General features: G+C 40.1%; 1 protein-coding gene across 3 annotated transcripts in view; it reads left to right on the top strand.

The window, feature by feature from the left end:
* LOC138638232 (transient receptor potential cation channel subfamily V member 6-like) overlaps positions 1 to 21,392 on the top strand; it is a 129,224-nt gene that overhangs the window by 36,310 nt on the left and 71,522 nt on the right. For 2 of the 3 annotated variants that reach the window (XM_069727379.1, XM_069727380.1), the window contains exons 4-5: positions 5,255 to 5,395; positions 17,320 to 17,418. In XM_069727379.1, coding sequence (XP_069583480.1) covers positions 5,255 to 5,395; positions 17,320 to 17,418 — 240 coding nt within the window. The remainder of the gene's footprint in view (positions 1 to 5,254; positions 5,396 to 17,319; positions 17,419 to 21,392) is intronic. The other variant, XM_069727381.1, reaches the window with a different exon arrangement.

The raw sequence follows: 21,392 nt of genomic DNA on the forward strand, positions 1-21,392 counted from the left end.
AGGTAATGCACCAACCTCACAAGACTTCTAACTCCAAAAAAAGACAAAACAAACAAAAAAATATCCAGTTTGACTTAGAGCAATATTAAATGCAGGAAACATAAAGAAAAAAATCCCAGTCATTTCTCCATAATTATATCTTGTTAATCTTCTCCATAATATTTCAATGAAAACTATAGGAACATTTTAAGCTCTCCTTTGGGAGACGGTTGTGAGTGTTTAGGACAATATTCTTTGGACACTCGGGTTACCACACCTATTACTATAAGTTGTGTTTGTAGTGTGCATAGGCTTGTTTGCCATCCGTCTACCTAAATTAATGCAGTGCCACCTTTATTTACCTTGCTTGCACTGTGCACTTTAATTTTGATTATCACTCTCATTGGATTTCCATGGCATTGTTGCCATAATGATTACCCCTTACACTTTAGTTAGTTTGCCTTGACCTGTTCATTTTTATTTATCCTGGACTCTATTCTAGTCTCTTTTGCTTTACATTCTGATCACTCTGCGGGTAGATATTGGTTTATCACCGTCATATATATTGTATCTGTAGATCACTGTATCTGCACATTGTACTTTTTCTGCCATTGCTGCTATTATATGTTTGCGGTCATTTGTACTTTTCTGTGGCGGCTTACTTGCGGATTGAATATTTATATGCCTTTTGCATTTTATTGGTAACTTGTGCCCCTGCATTTTAGTGTACAGCAGCTTGTTAACCCTCCGTCACATACAACTGATCTGACAGGCGCTTCTCTTTTACTTTCATTTCTCCTTCCTCACCAGATTGTGAGGAAACCCCCTCCCTCCAGGTAGTCTCCTGTCTCTTGAAGGTCTGTGAAACCTGATATCACAGTTGGATTTCAGAGCTTCAGGGGAGAGGATATAGCTGCACAGATCTCTCAGGCTCATTGTATGTGAATACGTCACATTCAGTAAGGTTGGTATTTTATGTTTTTATTCATCACAATAGTTTATTTAGCTTGTTTTATGAATGTATAGCACAAAATGTGAGGATATTTCATAGAAATAAGGGAGATTTTATAAAAGAAAGTGTGCTGCTCAGGCATATACAGTAGTTCCCTAACATATTCCTTCTCTTGCTTCAGATTATCTGCTGAAATGGAGAGGAAAATGTACAATTTATCCAAACAACTTGATGTTGAGGAAGTAACAAACATGCTGTTAGATGATAGAGACCTCACACTGAATGAGGATTTAGGAGAGGAAATTGAGATTGATTCTCATGATGAGGTGGAAGAATGTGTCCTGGATTCTGAAACAGAGCAAGATGGTGACAGTGGTGAGGATGAAGAAGTTGGATCATATTATATTGGAAAAGATAAAAATACTAAATGGAACAAGAAGCCATTCCAGAAAAAACGTAGGGAACCTTTAAACATTATTACTCACCTTCCTGCAGTAATAGGAACTGCACGTAATGCAAAAACTGCAGTTGAATGCTGGAACAGTATATTTACAGATGACATTCTGGACTCTATTGTCACATATACCAACCAATATATAGACATTATAAAGGACAAGTACATCTGCAACAGAACCATCAAGCCAACAGATGAAATAGAACTGCGTGCTTTTTTTGGATTACTGTACCTTGCAGGAGCTTAAAGGGCAAATAGACAAAGTTTGGAGGAACTTTGGGGTAAAGATGGGGATGGAGTTGAAAAATTTAGCCTTGTTATGTCCATAAACAGATTCAAGATTCTAATTCGTTGCCTTCGGTTTCACGACAGAACTACCCGAACCGAACGCAAAACACATGACCGACTTGCTCCAATTCGTGATATATTTCAAAGATTTGTTGTAAACAGTAAACAAAGTTATTACCCTGGAGAGAATCTCACTATTGACGAAATGCTCCCTGGTTTTCGTGGTAGATGTGCCTTTCGTCAATATATTCCATCAAAGCCAAACAAATATGGAATAAAAATGTATGCCCTTGTTGATGCCAGTAAGACCTACACTTACAACCTGGAAGTTTATGCAGGAAAACAACCAGAAGGTCCTTACTGTGTGAGCAACAAACCCATTGATGTTGTAAAAAGACTGGCTGAACCCTTATTTGGATCGGGTCGCAATATTACAGCTGACAATTGGTTTACAAGTTGTGATCTGATTGATTATCTGAAAATTCAGAAGCTGTCATATGTGGGAACTGTAAGAAAAAACAAAAGGGAATTGCCGCCACAGTTTGTAAGTGTGAAAGAGAGACAACAGTACAGCAGTATGTTTGCATTCCATAATGGAAAGGCTTTAGTTTCCTATGTACCACATGCCAAAAAAATCGTACTTCTTCTATCAACACTTCATGATGATGCTGCCATCGATCCTGGGACTGGGGCAGAAAAAAAACCGGAGATAATTACATTTTACAATGCCACCAAAGGGGGTGTGGATACAGCAGATCAGATGTGCTCCACTTTCAACGTCAGCAGAAACATCAAACGCTGGCCAATGGTCATATTTTTTGCTATGTTGAATTGGGATGGTATAAATTCACAAGTAATTTATCTTGAAAACAAGCTTGAACCACTCCGTAGACGATTGTATCTGAAAAAATTGGCCCATGAACTAGTACTTGGAGAGCTACGCAGGAGAAGCGTGAAAACAATCGGTATCCCCTCTCGCCTTCAAGTTCAGCTCAAAAGGTTCCGCCCAGAAGATGATGGTGAAAAGTCACCATCTGCACCACCTCACAAAAGAAGGAGATGCACCACCTGCCAAACGGAAAGCGGAACCAGAAGGCTTTCAAATTATGAATGTCTCAAATGTCATAAAGCAATTTGCCTGACACATGCAAAAATGGTGTGTAATTCTTGCTATTTGCTCTGCAAGTGTGACTTTTCTGGGGAAACCTCAGCATCTACTTCTGATTGAATATGTTTTTAATAGTACTTAAGGTACCTTAAAATTAAGTTTGTGTTCAAAAATTTTCTTTGTACATTTTTTTGAGAGAGTCGAACTGGGGACTATTTGGCGGGAGTTTTGAAAAGTTTGTATTTCATAGTTATTAATTTTATGTTAAGTAAATGTTTTTTTTTGCAACTGATTATGTGTAGTCTCTATTATTACATCCCTATGAAGGTCACTGATCACTTTTAGAGCACTGAAATTGCAAACATTAGATATTATAGGTATTTTTCCAGCAGGCGCCTGACAGGCACATTGTATGTGAACTCGTTAGTCCGAATATTGTATGTGACGGAGGGTTAAATTTGTCTATTTATATGTAAAATGTAATCAAATTGTCTGGTGGTGTTCCATTTCCCCTCCTTTTCCTTAGGTGTTTTATTTTATAGTGTACTTCTAGGTATACTTTTCCTTTAACAAAACTAGAAAGGTTTTGATCAAATTAGGTATTTAATGTCTCCAGAATCAGCATTTCTTTTTACACAGATAAAGTTTGTTAAGAGATTGCAAAAGTAGAGTAAAAGAGGCAAACAATCGGATACACAGTACATCATTGGGATTAACCAGCACACAAAGAGGCAGATATAGAAGCGTCTACAGATGTATCATATGCAAAGTACCGTATATTAAATTAGTATTATGGCAGAGTGCATGTGAGTAGATCCAGAAATCAACAAATGCAAATGCAACCACAAAATAAGGAAAAATAGAGGGGGAGAAGAGTGGCGAGACAACCAAGGAGGATCCAGTCCATCTGCTCCAGATTCTAACGTACGTAACAAGGCAGTCCAGTGTAAATAAATACTCTTTTTGAAGGCAAAAATCAGCATTTTTACGTCTTTAAGAAAAATTTTAAAAAAGGGATGAAACACTGATACCCCTATCATTGATCACCATAATAATAATGGGTTTTCCAGTACTTTAAAACATACTTTATATACTGTAGGTCTAGGGATAGATATTAGAAAAACAACAACCCTGCACGCATCCATGTTACCGGCACTGCTGCTCTGCACTGGCTACTGGGTCAAAACCAAAAGTTTTGAAAGTAATGGAAAGCCAATGTCATAAGAACTGGAGAATTCCAGCAGTTTACCAAAGGCTGAGACAGATGTATTTAAGGAATACTTATTCAGACTTAATGCGACAAGTCTAAAAGACATTTGTTTTGTAAAGTAGATTTCCACTGGGGAAATTGATGGCGTAATTTTAGGATAAATATCTGACTTTTGAGGACCCAAAGAGAGATAAACCAGCAAGGGGCCGCATGGCAAAGTAAAGCCCCTATTTTGTTCTCATTCTGCCTTCCCGTCTAAAGCTCTAGCACCATTCAATTTGAAGACACCTTATCGGACTGGGAGTAGTGTCTGATAAAAGCCTCTATTCCGAGGAGGATGTTCTAGCAGTTGGATCTCCGCCGACCAGGCACGAAGGGCGTTCCCTAGCCATATGACATCAGTATTGCAGGGAGCACTTTAACTTGCAAGATAATCATTTTTCCAATATGCTGTGAGGTTTAGTCCATTACGGTCAAGAGCTCCATCAGTGTGGGGACTAGACATGTGTGCTAACACAACCTGGAGAATGATTTCTTCTCACTGCACTGACACTGATAGTACACAAGACCAAAGGAGATAACCGTGCACTGAAACACAAAGTATATTCCACATTTTGCTTTTTTCCAGCTTACATTACCTAAACGAAGGGAAACCTCTTTAACTGATGCTTAATATTTTCTATATTATAATAACTACCGATATAAGATATCACTAAATCCAATAAGATGCTGATCGCTGTTGCTTCCACCTTGGCAATGTTTCATACATATCTAATTCTGTGGTACATAGCAGCTGATGAAATGTGAGCTATTATTGAATAGATGGCTTGGAGGAACTTGCTAATTCAAAACTAATCATTAACAGTTTCAAGATTTGCATGGGTGCAAGTTTAAACATGACTTAAATACCAGTAGCCAATTTGCTGGCACCGTCACGCTGGAGCTTAATGAATAAGATAATTGTGATTCTATCATATTAGCAAATCATTGTCATCAATCGCTGAAATGCCCCATTCATTGCCTGTGATGCAACATTACCTTTTATTAATATCACATTATCTGTTTTTACTGAATATAATATCCCAGAGATTAACATGATATTAAACTCTAAAATAGAGCTTCATAAATCTAGAGTTTAGAGATGGACAATTATTCCTCCTCGAGGCAGATCAGATGGAATGTACCTGGCAAGTAGAAGGTTACTTAGCAATGTTATGGGCTTTAAATGAAAGACTTGTGATTCTTATCATTCCTTGTACCCAGGGGAAACGGCTTTACACATAGCGATTGTGAACCAGAATCCCGAGATGGTGAAGGAACTAATTGACAGGAAGGCAGACATGCACAACGCTCGAGCCGTGGGGACTTTTTTTGCTCCAAGAAACAAAGGACAATATTATTATGGTATAACATATGAAGCTGGATTTCTGGATCAATATGTGGATAATGGCATAACACGTTTTTATGTAACTGCAACCCAAATAGAAACATCACCACCATTCATCTGAAGCTTTCCGGCCCCATCCCTTCAACCAATTTATAAACATAACTTTTTTTGTATATGTATATTGTTTTTTTTTTACATCAGTATGTTACTGTTCACATTTCATGTTTCCATTGGAGATATAAGTCTGAAGCATTCCCCAATGTATACGTGTGAAGTATGATAATGTATAGGCATACAAATAGAACACATTGGCCATTGACTTATATTATAAAAAAATATGCATCTCAGTTAATGTTCCTTAGAGGGGTGTTCTCAAGTTCTTAGATTGTTTTAATGAGGTAAACAGCATGAAATTAAGCAAATTTGCAATTGACTTGCTTTCTCTATCTTTCATTGTCCTGCCAGGAGATATTTTATCTTTAATAGTATACAGCTTTTTTATATGGAACCCGACCTCTAGTGCTTGGCCCAGAGTGTCTGTAGTTATATTCCAGGATAGGAGTTAACTCTTAACATCCTGGTCAGCTCTCTACAGCTCATTGATTTCTATATACAGTAATAGGCGCTGCTCACCTCTCTCTCATCTTCTGAAGAGAGATATAGTTATAAATCGCTAGCCGACAACTTTCAGAGCAGATTTGGTAGTCACAGCTCAGGCTCTTTTAGGATGCACCTGTCTGCTTGTTCTGCCCTGTTATCACTATGTGTAAATACAGGGATAGAATTGTACACACCAGAACAAATCACTGATAGCTCAGAGTGTTACAGCAGAATGCTTGCTGAGTTCTACAGTTCTCCTAATACTACAGTTCTATTCACCAGATATATCACTCAAGGAGGAGAGACCGCCCTGCTAGAACCCAGGAAGTGAGGAGACAGTATGGATGTCGTAATGCTCTGGTCTCACTTCCCTGATGGTAACAGCGGTATTATGAATAGAGAACCTGTGCAAACAAGAATAGGGAACAGTTCTAAACAAATGCAATCATAATCAAGCATCCAGTGATCTTTTAGAGCTAATTGGACATCATTAACTTGTCAATCAATTGAAAAGCATATATGCAGTGCACAGACATTTTAAACTTCCGGTACTAAACACTTGTCTGTGCTATTGTTATAAGAAAGAGCTGAATAGTTTGAATTTGTTCCCTTTTATTTCCCTTTGTGGAGTCCTCCAGTATACTTATTCAGACTTCTGTTCACTTTAAGTACAAGTGCTCTCTGCAATCCTATACTACCCCTTTATAACACTGCACAAATCACTGTCAGAGTCAGATGGGAGCTGGTACAATATTGGGCACAACTCCTTATCAGCTAGAAAACCAAACATCTAAAAAACTGAAAAAGGTACAGACTACAGAGAGGGAGAAGTAAGATAAATCAATTAACATCTTCTGTGTATACTCTGTATAATTGTTGTGCCAGTCATCTGGTATACAGATTGTCAGTGCTGACTAAAGAACTGATTGCTGCTGACAGAGATACTATTGGGTGGGTGCTGCAGGAGTAATCAACTATGATATTCTCCTGCTCCAGATCTGAAAACCACTGCACATGCTCCACCTGCTCCCCTCTCGCTAAGCCTCTGATATACTTTAAAGTATGAATTCTTCACCAATCTCCTCATTTCAAGCCCCCATTTGTGGTCCAAGAGACTCAACTTCTACTGTCGTTCTAACATAGGCAAGGAGCTTCACTGGCCAATCTGGGTTAGTGGAGACCTAAAGGGATCTGACTGCCTTTTTATCAGAAGTTAGTCCTCTCAGTTGACCCTCATGTCTGTAGCGGCTGATGCGATACAGAATAGAGGGCTTAGCATCACAGTGGCAATATGTATGAAATGTACATAACATCATATCTTATTCATATCTTTACCTCCCTCCATCTCACTTAAACCAGAAGAAATTCATTAAGATCTGAGCGTTCATACTCTTTTCAAATTCAGCCTTGCTGTGAACCTCATTCAGTCATCTTGCCGACCACCACCAAAATGATATCTATTTTTCAAAACAGATACAAAAGACATCTTAACAATCTGCCATTAACTGCATTTTCAAGAGATTGTTTTAAAGAGGTTGCCCAGGACTTTAACATTGATGGTCCATCCTTAGGATAGGTCAATAGTATCTGATTGGTGGGTGTGTAACACCCAACACCCCCGCCGATCAGCTGTTCGAGGTATTGGCGCCGACCGGAACTGTACAGGTACAGAGGTGCACAGCACAACTTTGCTGTCGGAAGAGTGGCAGCAGCTGGGTTTTACAGATCTGCCACCTATTCAAATCAATAGAGGGTGGATGTGCAGTACCCTGCCGTGGCCAGTATTTTGTCGATGCAGCTCTGAAACTGAGCAGTTTCGGACAACATTTGATCGGCAAGGGTGCCTGGTGTTGGACTCCCACTGATTGGACATCAATGTTAAAGTCCTGCACAACCTCTTTAACAACGCCTTAATTAGGCACATGTTGTAATATCTACACTATCTATCTACAGTATCTATCTATCTATCTATGGTAATTTATTTTTTTCAAATGACTCCTGACTATACGAAGTTATGTCTGGATATAATGAAGTATCAATAACCATAGATTATTCATAGTTTCATAGCCAACAACTCTCCAGGATAGAGCTTTAATTTCCTCCCAAAACCTTTTGACTGTGGGCATTGCCACAGCCAACATCCTTGTAGCTGCATTTAGGGCATACATTTAGTATATGTAGTTTGAACAATGATCTTGTGGGTGTATATTCATACTGTCTTTGTCAACTTTTCAGATTTTATTCTGGTTCTTAAGTTAATTTTGGCAGCAATATCCTTGTCAAGCAGCTCTAGTTGAAGCTATCGTTTCTATTTTCTTTCTGCTTCATCCATACCTGAGCAACAAACTTGATTTAATAAAATTCTAAGCCTTAGAAATAAAAAAACATTTAGGGTATTCCAAGAAACAATTTACTTATTTTGTAGTTTAAAAATTATTGTAGCATTTTTTAAATTATACTCTGGATGCAGGTTATAATTTGGAAAATATATTGAATTAAAAGGAGGCCTTCTATTTGTATAATTCTTGCAATTTCTAAGTCTTTTCCTTTCTTTCCTCTGACCCCTAAAGCTTTCAATGAATTTATCCAAAACAATTCAAATTACTATGTGTTCCCTGTTGGTCCAAGTCCAGTTCATATCTCTGGACTGGTCCTGTCCCTGTCCTCAGAAGCCAACCTAATTTAATACTAAATGTTTAGATAGGTGGACTGCACTTACAGTTGTGGTCAAAAGTTTACATACCCGAGCAGAATTTGACCTTTCTTGGGCTTTTTTCAGAGAATATGAATGATAACAACACAACTTTTTCTCCACTCATGGTTAGTGGTTGGGTGAAGCCATTTATGGTCAAACTACTGTGTTTTCTCTTTTTAAATCATAATCACAACCCAAAACATCCAAATGACCCTGATCAAAATCTTCCTCTTCCTCTTTTATCCAAGTATGGTTCAAAATCTTCCACTTTTCCTTACACTTGCTGCTACTCAGCTGATATTTCTGTCTCTTATCTCTTTTCATTCTGGCTCCATAAGGAATAGTTTTCCACCTTAATATTTTAGTTGTTTTCCAAAGCAACACTGACTGTTCTAAATGTTGATACAGGAAAGATATATATCTTGGTACCTTGTTAGCCAGTGGATAGAATGATATTTAGAATTGAGAGTCCTCAGTGGTTGATACCTTTTAATGGCTAACTGCAAAGATGGTAAAAAATTGCAAGCTTTCGAGACTACTCAGGTCTCTTCATCAGGCATAGACTAAAAGAAATTCTAGAGAATCACATATTTATGCACAACACATCACAGAAAAAAAACATAGATAAGACAGGTGACATGAAGCAGAATTACCATGAGTGATAAACAGTTATGTCCATAAATATTGGACCAGTTCTTAGATAAGGAATGTTTTATTGTCCTCTCATTGGAGTCTGGTTCTGTTGTGATGACCCCACATAATAATAATAATAATAATAATTTTTATTTATATAGCGCCAACATATTCCGCAGCGCTTTACAAATTATAGAGGGGACTTGTACATACAATAGACATTACAGCATAACAGAAATACAGTTCAAAACAGATACCAGGAGGAATGAGGACCCTGCTCGTAAGCTTACAAACTATGAGGAAAAGGGGAGACACGAGAGGTGGATGGTAACAATTGCTATAGTTATTCGGACCAGCCATAGTGTAAGGCTTGGGTGTTCATGTAAAGCTGCATGAACCAGTTAATTAATTTTTTTTTTTTTTAATATAGGCCACACAGGGATCGTTAGGTTAATGCATTGAGGCGGTAGGCCAGTCTGAACAAATGAGTTTTTAGGGCACGCTTAAAACTGTGGGGATTGGGGATTAATCGTATTATCCTAGGTAGTGCATTCCAAAGAATCGGCGCAGCACGTGTAAAGTCTTGGAGACGGGAGTGGGAGGTTCTGATTATTGAGGATGCTAACCTGAGGTCATCAGCGGAGCGGAGGGCACGGGTAGGGTGGTAGACTGAGACCAGAGAGGAGATGTAGGGTGGTGCTGAGCCATGGAGTGCTTTGTGGATGAGGGTAGTAGTTTTGTACTGGATTCTTGAGTGGATGGGTAACCAGTGTAATGACTGGCACAAGGTAGAGGCATCGGTGTAACGGTTGGTGAGGAATATGATCCTGGCAGCAGCATTCAGGACAGATTGGAGCGGGGAGAGTTTGGTAAGAGGGAGGCCGATTAGTAGAGAGTTACAATAGTCCAGACGAGAATGAATAAGTGAAACAGTAAGAGTTTTTGCAGAGTCGAAAGTAAGAAAAGGGCGAATTCTAGAAATGTTTTTGAGATGCAGGTAAGAAGAGCGAGCCAGTGATCGGATGTGGGGGGTGAATGAAAGGTCAGAATCAAGGCACATGGTCTGAGGGGCAAATTCCTTAGTTCCTTAGTTGATGTAAAAAGACATAAATCCATGCGACACATTCATTCCTGCACTAAGAGTGTCGAAGATCATCATCAGCTTATATTTCCAAACTCTTCTGTTCTAAATGTTGTCTTCCATCCTGTAAAACTGAGCCCTTCCATCTACTCAATCCTCAATCCTTTTCAAAAATATATGTTCCTTCAAAAAAGTCTGAAAGCATCAAACGGAGGCGTTCCTCTGTTACAATAAAGTGTCTACTGTGAGAGTTCCCATGGCATAGACTGAAAAGACTACAGATGCTTGTCATAAAATTAGAATAACATGAAAAAGTTAATTTATTTCAGTTCTACAATGCAAAAAGTGAAACTCACATATTATATAGAGTCATTACAGAGTGATCTTTTTCAAGTGTTTACTTCTGTTAATGTTGATGATTATGGCTTACAGCCAATGAAGACCCAAACATCATTATCTCAGTAAATTAGAATAATTAACAACACCTGCAAAGGCTTCCTAAGCATTTAAAATGTCCCTTAGTGTGTTTCAGTAGGCTCCACAATCATGGGGAACACTTCTGACTTGACAAATGTCCAGAAGGCAGTCATTGACACTCTCCACAAGGAGGGTAAGCCACAAAGGTCAGTTTAAAGGAGCTGGCAGTTCACAGAGTGCTGTATTCAAGCATATTAATGGAAAGTTGAGTGGAAGGAAAAAGTGTGGTAGAAAAAGGTGCAAAAGCAACTGGGATAACCACAGCCTTGAAAGGATTATTAAGAAAAGGCCATTCAAAAATTTGGGAGAGATTCACAAGGAGTAGACTGCTGCTGGAGTCATTGCTTCAAGAGCCACAACACACAGATGTATCCAGGACATGGACTACAAGTGCCACATTCCTTGTGTCAAGCCGCTCATGACCAATAGACAAGTGTCTTACCTGGGCCAAGGAGAAAAATAAATGGACTGTTACTCAGTGGTCCAAGGTGTTGTTTTAAGATGAAAGTAAAATTTGTATTTCATTTGGAAATCAAGGTCCCAGAGTCTGGAGGAAGAGTGGATAGGCACACAATCCAAGCTGCTTGAGCTCTAGTGTGAAATTTCCACAATCAGTGATGCTTTGGGGAGCCATGTCATCTGCTGGTGTAGGTCCTCTGTGTTTTTATCAAGATCAAAGTCAGCACAGCCGTCTACGATAACTTCATGCTTCCCTCTGCCGACAAGCTTTTTGGAGATGGAAATTTCATTCACCAGCAGGACTTGACACCTGTCCACACTGCCAAAAGTACCAATATCTGGTTTATAAACAACAGTATCTCTGTGCTTGATTGGTCAGCAAACTCGTCTGACCTTAATCCCATAGAGAATCTATGGGGTATTGTCAAGAGGAAGATGAGACACCAGACCCAACAATGCAGATGAGCTGAAGGCTGCTATCAAAGCAACCTGGGCTTCCATAACACCTCAGCAGTGCCACACTGCATTAATGCAGTAATTGATGAAAAAGGAGCCCTGACCAAGTATTGAATGCATTTACTGAACATACATTTCAGTAGGCCAACATTTTAGATGTTAAAATCATTTTTCAAACTGGTGTTATAAAGTATTTTAATTTACTGAGATAATTGTTTTGAGTTTTCATTGGCTGTAAGCCATAATCAATATTGTCAGAAAAGTGTAAAATCCTACATATCTGAGTATCTGAATGTGTCTGAAAAACAGATCTTTCAGCCCCCACCCAAATTCACATGCAGGGATATCTGCTATAAAATGTGTTCAGATAGATCTGTTTATATGCATGACATTATACCTGAGGAAGACGTCAAAATCAGTTGTGTTCTAGTTTGAAATAAAAATCATCCATGAATCAGAATATCGCGTTCCATCATCATCCTTCAGGAGCACATATTGCTGGGAAAAATATTTACAAAGAAATAAACACTTGAAATAGATCACCCTGTTTTCAATGACTCTATATAATATGAGTTTCACTTTTTGTATTGAAGAACTGAAATAAATTAACTTTTTGATGACATTCTAATTTTGTGAGAAGCACCTGTATATCTCTTATACTGAGCTAGACTGCTTTGGCTAAGAGGTTATTGGATAGTAAAACTTTGACTAAAGTGGGGACATATTAGTGCCAGAATAATCTGTGAAGTCTATCAATAATTTTCAGGGATCTATCATGTCCTCCAGTGTAATGGCTTTATTAAAGACAACTTGTTATGTCCAGAAACACTATTTTACTGCAAAAATAGGGTTAATTTAATGATAATATCTGTCTGGTTTAAAGGAATGCACAGCTACAGGGAGAAAATGATCTGATATCTCCCCTGTAGCTGCTTGCTTCCAGTCATTGGGGCAGTGCAGGGAGCAGTTACAGTCACCATTCACTTTAATGTGAGTGATGTAATCACTCCCCTACACTTTGATTGCGCAGACTGTCAATCTAAGTGCCAGGGAGCGATTACAGCATGCTCATTGTGTAGTGCGGGGGTGGGGAATCTTTTCTTTGCCAAGGGCCATTTGGATATTTATACCATCCTTCGGGGGACGCACAAATTGTGCGCTAACTTCACCCACAAAGTACATCACTGGTGTCAGGACATAATCTTTTATTGCACACTCCTCAGTGTTCAGTAGTGAACGCAGCATCCTTGTGCTCACAGAGCAAGATATTAATGGGCCAGAGGCTGGCAAAACACAACTGCAGGCCCAGGCACCGGAATTCCCAGGAATCTGCGTGGGTCCGGATAAAAGGTCATCAAGGGCTGTAAATGGCCCACGAGTCTGAGGTTCCCCACCTCTGGTGTAGTCGATGGTGACTAAAACAGCCCCCAACACAGCCCCAATGATTGGAAGTGGCTACATGGAGAAAACAAGTTAATTTTCTCCCTGTAGCCTCTAATCCAGTAAGGCAAACAGGCAGAATTTTAATGTTATTTGCCTGCAGATTAACCCTATACAGCTCTGGCAAAAATTCAGAGACCACTGCACAGTTTTATAAAAATCAGCTTCTCTACATGTCTGACAGCCATTCCATTCCAGTGTCAGTTGAATTCCAACCAGGGTACACCTCATTCTACTTAATGTGCTTCTGATTATGTGATCAGCTAAACCAAATCTTATTTAACGAAGGAAAGTATAAAATACCCTGCTGTTGTGTTCACAATCCTCTAGCAATAGGAGCTAGATGGCAAAACAAGTGCTAGTAATATCCCAAAAGTAATTGGAATGAAAAAATAACTTTTAAATATGCCAAAGGAGGTGAAAAGAAAAGTCTTGAGTGAGGAAAAGAAGGACCCAATTCTGGCTTTACTAGCAGAGGGATATAGTGAGCATCATGTTGCCTCCATCCTTAAAATTTCTAAGATAGCAGTCCGTTACAACAAGGTAAAGCAGCAGACATTGGGGACAACAAAGCCACAGACCAGCAGAGGGCGAAAAAGGCTCTCCACTGACCAGGATGACCATCATCTTATTCGAATGTCACCTAGCAACCGCAGGATGACATCAAGTGAGCTACAAAAGGAATGGCAAATGGCATGTGGAGTGAAGTACATGGCAAGAACAGTTTGTAATAGGCTCCTAGAGGCAGGACTCAAGTCAGGTAAAGCTAGAAAAAAGTATTTTATCAATGAGAAGCAAAGCAGAGCCAGGCTGAAGTTTGCCAAAGACCATAAGGATTGGACCGTAGAGGACTGGAGTAAGGTAATCTTCTCTGATAAGTCTATATTTCAGCTTTGCCCAACACCTGGTCGTCTAATGGTTAGACAGAGACCTAGAGAGGCGTAGAAGCCACAGTGTCTTGCACCCACTGTGAAATTTGGTGGAGGATTGATGATAATCTGGGGATGCTTCAGCAAGGCTGGATTTGGGCAGGTTAATCTTTGCAAAGGATGTATGAATCAAGCCGCATACAAGGTTATGCTGGAAAAACAGTTGATTCCTTTTGCTCAGGCAATGTTCCCCAGCTCTGAGAATTGGTTTTTCCAGCATGACAATGCACCATGCCACACAGCTAGGTCAATTAAGGTGTGGATGAAGGCCCACCACATCAAATCTCTGTCATGGCCAGCCCAATCTCCAGACCTGAACCCCATTGAAAACCTCTGGAATGTAATCAAGAGGAAGATGGATAGTCACAAGTAGGGTTGAGTGAAACGGGTCGAAAATTTTCAAAAGTCGCCGACTTTTGGCAAGGTCGGGTTTCATGAAACCCCTGTGTGGGGTCGGCCATGAAGTCGGCGATCTTTTGAATCTAGAATCGGAATTCCGATACCGATTCCCGATATGTTTATATCGGGAATTGGTATTGGAATTCAGATTTAAGTGTAAAATAAAGAATTAAAATAAAAAATATCACAATACTTACCCTCTGACGCGCCCTGGTACTAACCGGGAACCTTCCTTCCTTAGAATCAGCCTTCCAGGACCTTGCGGTGACGTCGCGGGGACGTCGCGGCTTGTGATTGGCCGCGCGGCCGCCCATGTGACCGCTCGCGCGACCAATCACAAGCCGCGATGTCACCGCGACGTCACCGAAGGTCCTGGAAGGGCTGATTCTTAGGAAGGAAGGCTGCCGGAAAGAAGCAGGGCGCGTCCGAGGGTGAGTATATACCTAATAGGAATATACTCACCCTCGGACGCTCCCTGCTTCTTTCCGGCAGCCTTCCTTCCTAAGAATCAGCCCTTCCAGGACCTTCGGTGACGTCGCGGCTTGTGATTGGTCGCGCGAGCGGTCACATGGGCGGCCACGCGGCCAATCACAAGCCGCGACGTCACCGCGACGTCACCGCAAGGTCCTGGAAGGCTGATTCTAAGGAAGGAAGGTTCCCGGTTAGTACCAGGGCGCGTCAGAGGGTAAGTATTGTGATATTTTTTATTTTAATTCTTTATTTTACACTAAAATATGGATCGCAGGGCCTGAAGGAGAGTTTCCGCTCCTTCAGACCCTGGGAACCATGGAAACCCAATGCACTGCATTGGGTTTCAGGTTTCGGCCGACCCCGACTTTTTTATAGGATCGGCCGATTTCACTCGACCCGACTTTTGAAAATGTCGGGTTTCGTGAAACCCGACCCGATCCTATAAAAGTAAAGGTCGCTCAACCCTAGTCACAAGCCATCAAACAAAGATGAACTGCTTAAATGTTTGCACCAGGTGGCATAAGGTCACCCAAAAGCAGCGTGAAAGACTGGTGGAAAGCATGAAAAGATGCAGGAAAGCTGTGATTAAAAATCATGGTTATTCCACGAAATATTGATTTCTTAACTCTTCCTGAGTTAAAACATTAGTATTGTTGTTTCTAAATTATTATGAACTTGTTTTCTTAGTATTATTTGAGGTCTGCAAGCACTGCATTTTTTTTGTTCTTTTGACCATTTCTCATCTTCTGAAAATAAATACAAAATTTAGTGCTTGGAAATTCGGAGACATGTTGTCAGAAGTTTATAGAATAAAAGGGCAATTTACATTTTACTCAAAAATATACCTATAAAGAAAAAAAAATCAAACTGAAAATTTTGCAGTGGTATCTTAATTTTTGACAGAGCTGTATCTACAGGAAAACAGGGTTCATTGGCATCACAATATATTAGCTTATAGTATTTAAATCACCGACTATTATTTAAAAACATGTAGGTCATTTACAGTCCAAGATATGAATCCAATAAAAAAACAGTATCTGTGATATAGTGATGATATAAATGTTATAGATAAATGGTTAATTAATGAATTTCAGCAGGATTCTCATTAATCAATTATTCACAATTTATTCTGCACCTACAATCTCACAATTCAGATTCTCTTCTATTAAAATAACCTATCCACCTTTCATTTTAATGTTGAACACCCCCTCTGCTTGACATTAAAAGGGAAGTCCAGGATTTTCAAAAAGTTGCCCAACAGCATGGTTCTAAAATAATACATGATTTCTTACCTGCTCAATCACTCCAGCTCCATCATTCTGGTGATCACTACCCTGAAGCGATGATGTCATGTGACTGCTGCGACCAATTGTTGGCTTTAGCTTGATGGGTTATTAATTGAGAACGATGTTGTTGGGCACCTTTTACCATAATATGGAGCAGTGATATTTGAGAAGAAAGAGACTGAACAGGTAGTAGTGATGCGTATTATTTTATAGTAGTTAATGCTGTTGGCCACATTTTTGAAAGCCCTAGACAATCCCTTTAAGTTGACTGGGGCCCAGGCAATCAAAATCCTCCAAAACACCTAACAATTAGAGCATATACTCTAAAACTCAGTCCAAAGGAATACTATAATGGGCCATGGTTCTGAAGAGAAACCATCACGACTGCTTATATTTATGCTTAAGGCCTCATTCACACTTGTATAATTTGGCCATGTTTTGGACCCACACGGGGTTTTGATTTATCAAATAATGCAAAACACTGACCATGAGGTACATACAAAAGTGACTTAAGATTGCTGGACTATACTAGTCTGGCAATGCCCCCTCTTTTAATAAACAGCTCACTATCTATGGATTTTATACACAGGACCCAGTGTGGGCGGGGTTAGCTTTCTCAGCTCTGCTTCACTGTACATGTAAAAGCTCTGATTGTGCCAGAATGGCTGTACCCAGTAAACTAAGTGATACATCATTGAATTCAGCTTCTCTTTACCTACATTACGCAGCTCTCAGATGAGGAAGCAAAAACTTGCAGACAAATTCCCTTTAAGTTAAGCTTGAAACAAGCAATTTGTGAAAATGTCAATAATATTGCCAAATCCTTGTATAATATGGTAATTTGCTCAAGAAGATAATATTGCATTGGAAAATTTCAGAAGTTTTTTCACTAGCATATTGCCAGGTATATTAGGCCATCTGATTTGAATTCAGGTGGAGGTGAAGCATTTCACCAAATTAGGTAAGGAAATGGTTAGAAATTTGACAAATAACTGAATTTGTGTTGACATTACAGGAGAGTATGTATCTTCATTTGCTGCGTGTGTGGGTAATCAGGAGATACTACGGCTACTTGTAGAAAATGGAGCTCCTTTGGATTCTCAAGATAACCAAGGTGGGAAATGGACTTGTAACCCTAACAAATAATGGTAGTTTTACTCTAGTGTAACATACCATTTTCTATGCACTTTATCTGGATGTTGGGTAGTGAATCCAAAGCACTATTCATCTGAGGGCTGTATGATATACTCTGGCTGTCTAGTCGCCATCTTTTGTTTCATATAAACTATGGTAATTGAATAAAGGAAGGTAAGGAAAAAAGCAAGAAAATGAGAAACTCTAGTGTGTATATATATATATACAGTGGGGCAAAAAAGTATTTAGTCAGTCAGCAATAGTGCAAGTTCCACCACTTAAAAAGATGAGAGGCGTCTGTAATTTACATCATAGGTAGACCTCAACTATGGGAGACAAACTGAGGAAAAAAAATCCAGAAAATCACATTGTCTGTTTTTTTAACAATTTATTTGCATATTATGGTGGAAAATAAGTATTTGGTCAGAAACAAACAATCAAGATTTCTGGCTCTCACAGACCTGTAACTTCTTCTTTAAGAGTCTCCTCTTTCCTCCACTCATTACCTGTAGTAATGGCACCTGTTTAAACTTGTTATCAGTATAAAAAGACACCTGTGCACACCCTCAAACAGTCTGACTCCAAACTCCACTATGGTGAAGACCAAAGAGCTGTCAAAGGACACCAGAAACAAAATTGTAGCCCTGCACCAGCCTGGGAAGACTGAATCTGCAATAGCCAACCAGCTTGGAGTGAAGAAATCAACAGTGGGAGGAATAATTAGAAAATGGAAGACATACAAGACCACTGATAATCTCCCTCGACCTGGGGCTCCACGCAAAATCACACCCCGTGGGGTCAGAATGATCACAAGAACGGTGAGCAAAAATCCCAGAACCACGCGGGGGGACCTAGTGAATGAACTGCAGAGAGCTGGGACCAATGTAACAAGGCCTACCATAAGTAACACACTATGCCACCATGGACTCAAATCCTGCAGTGCCAGACGTGTCCCACTGCTTAAGCCAGTACATGTCCGGGCCCATCTGAAGTTTGCTAGAGAGCATTTGGATGATCCAGAGGAGTTTTGGGAGAATGTCCTATGGTCTGATGAAACCAAACTGGAAAGGTTTGGTAGAAACACAACTTGTCGTGTTTGGAGGAAAAAGAATACTGAGTTGCATCCATCAAACACCATACCTACTGTAAAGCATGGTGGTGGAAACATCATGCTTTGGGGCTGTTTCTCTGCAAAGGGGCCAGGACGACTGATCCGGGTACATGAAAGAATGAATGGGGCCATGTATCGTGAGATTTTGAGTGCAAATCTCCTTCCATCAGCAAGGGCATTGAAGATGAAACGTGGCTGGGTCTTTCAACATGACAATGATCCAAAGCACACCGCCAGGGCAACGAAGGAGTGGCTTCGTAAGAAGCATTTCAAGGTCCTGGAGTGGCCTAGCCAGTCTCCAGATCTTAACCCTATAGAAAACCTTTGGAGGGAGTTGAAAGTCTGTGTTGCCAAGCGAAAAGCCAAAAACATCACTGCTCTAGAGGAGATCTGCATGGAGGAATGGGCCAACATACCAACAACAGTGTGTGGCAACCTTGTGAAGACTTACAGAAAACGTTTGACCTCTGTCATTGCCAACAAAGGATATATTACAAAGTATTGGGATGAAATTTTGTTTCTGACCAAATACTTATTTTCCACCATAATATGCAAATAAATTGTTAAAAAAATAGACAATGTGATTTTCTGGATTTTTTTTTCTCAGTTTGTCTCCCATAGTTGAGGTCTACATATGATGTAAATTACAGACGCCTCTCATCTTTTTAAGTGGTGGAACTTGCACTATTGCTGACTGACTAAATACTTTTTTGCCCCACTGTATATACACACACAGTACAGACCGAAAGTTTGGACACACCTTCTCAATTAAAGCTTTTGCTGTATTTTCATGACTATGAAAATTGTAAATTTACACTGAAGGCATAAAAAATATGAATTAACAGATGGGGAATTATATACTTAACAAAAAAAGTGAAACAACTGAAAATATGTCTTATATTCTAGGTTCTTCAATTAGCCACCTTTTGCTTTGATGACTGCTTTGCACACTCCTGGCATTCTCTTGATGAGCTTCAAGAGGTAATCTCCGGAAATGGTCTTCCAACAATCTTGAAGGAGTTCCCAGAGATGCTTAGCACTTGTTGGCCCTTTTGCCTTCACTCTGCGGTCCAGCTCACCCCAAACCATCTCGATTGGGTTCAGGTCTAGTGACTGTGGAGGCCAGGTCATTTGGCGTGGCACCCCATCACTCTCCTTCTTGATCAAATAGCCCTTACACAGCCTGGAGGTGTGTTTGGGGTCATTGTCCTGTTGAAAAATAAATGATGGTCCATCTAAACGCAAACCGGATGGAATAGCATGCTGTTGCAAGATGCTGTGGTAGCCAGGCTGGTTCAGTTTGCCTTCAATTTTGAATAAATTCCCAACAGTGTCACCAGCAAAGCACCCCCACACCATCACACCTCCTCCTTCATGCTTTACGGTGGGAACCAGGCGGTGGTTGTAACCAAATATCTCAAATTTAGACTCATTAGACCAAAGCACAGATTTCCACTGGTCTAATGTCCATTCATTGTGTTCTTTAGCCCAAACAAGTCTCTTCTGCTTGTTGCCTGTCCTTAGCAGTGGTTTCCTAGCAGCTATTTTGCCATGAAGGCCTGCTGCGCAAAGTCTCCTCTTAACAGTTGTTGTAGAGATGTGTCTGCTGCTAGAACTCTGTGTGTCATTGACCTGGTCTCTAATCTGAGCTGCTGTTAACCTACGATTTCTGAGGCTGGTGACTTGGATAAACTTATCCTCAGAAGCAGAGGTGACTATTGGTCTTCCTTTCCTGGGGCGGTCCTCATGTGAGCCAGTTTCTTTGTAGCGCTTGATGGTGTTTGCAACTGCACTTGGGGACACTTTCAAAGTTTTCCCAATTTTTCGGACTGACTGACCTTCATTTCTTAAAGTAATGATGACCACTCATTGGAGTTATATTCTGTTCTTTATGTGTTCCCTTTATATTTTTTTGAGCAGTGTGTAGGAGGGCAACAACCCAGTAACATAGTAACATAGTAACATAGTTAGTAAGGCCGAAAAAAGACATTTGTCCATCCAGTTCAGCCTATATTCCATCATAATAAATACCCAGATCTACGTCCTTCTACAGAACCTAATAATTGTATGATACAATATTGTTCTGCTCCAGGAAGACATCCAGGCCTCTCTTGAACCCCTCGACTGAGTTCGCCATCACCACCTCCTCAGGCAAGCAATTCCAGATTCTCACTGCCCTAACAGTAAAGAATCCTCTTCTATGTTGGTGGAAAAACCTTCTCTCCTCCAGACGCAAAGAATGCCCCCTTGTGCCCGTCACCTTCCTTGGTATAAACAGATCCTCAGCGAGATATTTGTATTGTCCCCTTATATACTTATACATGGTTATTAGATCGCCCCTCAGTCGTCTTTTTTCTAGACTAAATAATCCTAATTTCGCTAATCTATCTGGGTATTGTAGTTCTCCCATCCCCTTTATTAATTTTGTTGCCCTCCTTTGTACTCTCTCTAGTTCCATTATATCCTTCCTGAGCACCGGTGCCCAAAACTGGACACAGTACTCCATGTGCGGTCTAACTAGGGATTTGTACAGAGGCAGTATAATGCTCTCATCATGTGTATCCAGACCTCTTTTAATGCACCCCATGATCCTGTTTGCCTTGGCAGCTGCTGCCTGGCACTGGCTGCTCCAGGTAAGTTTATCATTAACTAGGATCCCCAAGTCCTTCTCCCTGTCAGATTTACCCAGTGGTTTCCCTTTCAGTGTGTAATGGTGATATTGATTCCCTCTTCCCATGTGTATAACCTTACATTTATCATTGTTAAACCTCATCTGCCACCTTTCAGCCCAAGTTTCCAACTTATCCAGATCCATCTGTAGCATAATACTATCTTCTCTTGTA

Source organism: Ranitomeya imitator, chromosome 5, assembly GCF_032444005.1.
Source record: "Ranitomeya imitator isolate aRanImi1 chromosome 5, aRanImi1.pri, whole genome shotgun sequence".
Classification (NCBI taxonomy): domain Eukaryota; kingdom Metazoa; phylum Chordata; class Amphibia; order Anura; family Dendrobatidae; genus Ranitomeya; species Ranitomeya imitator.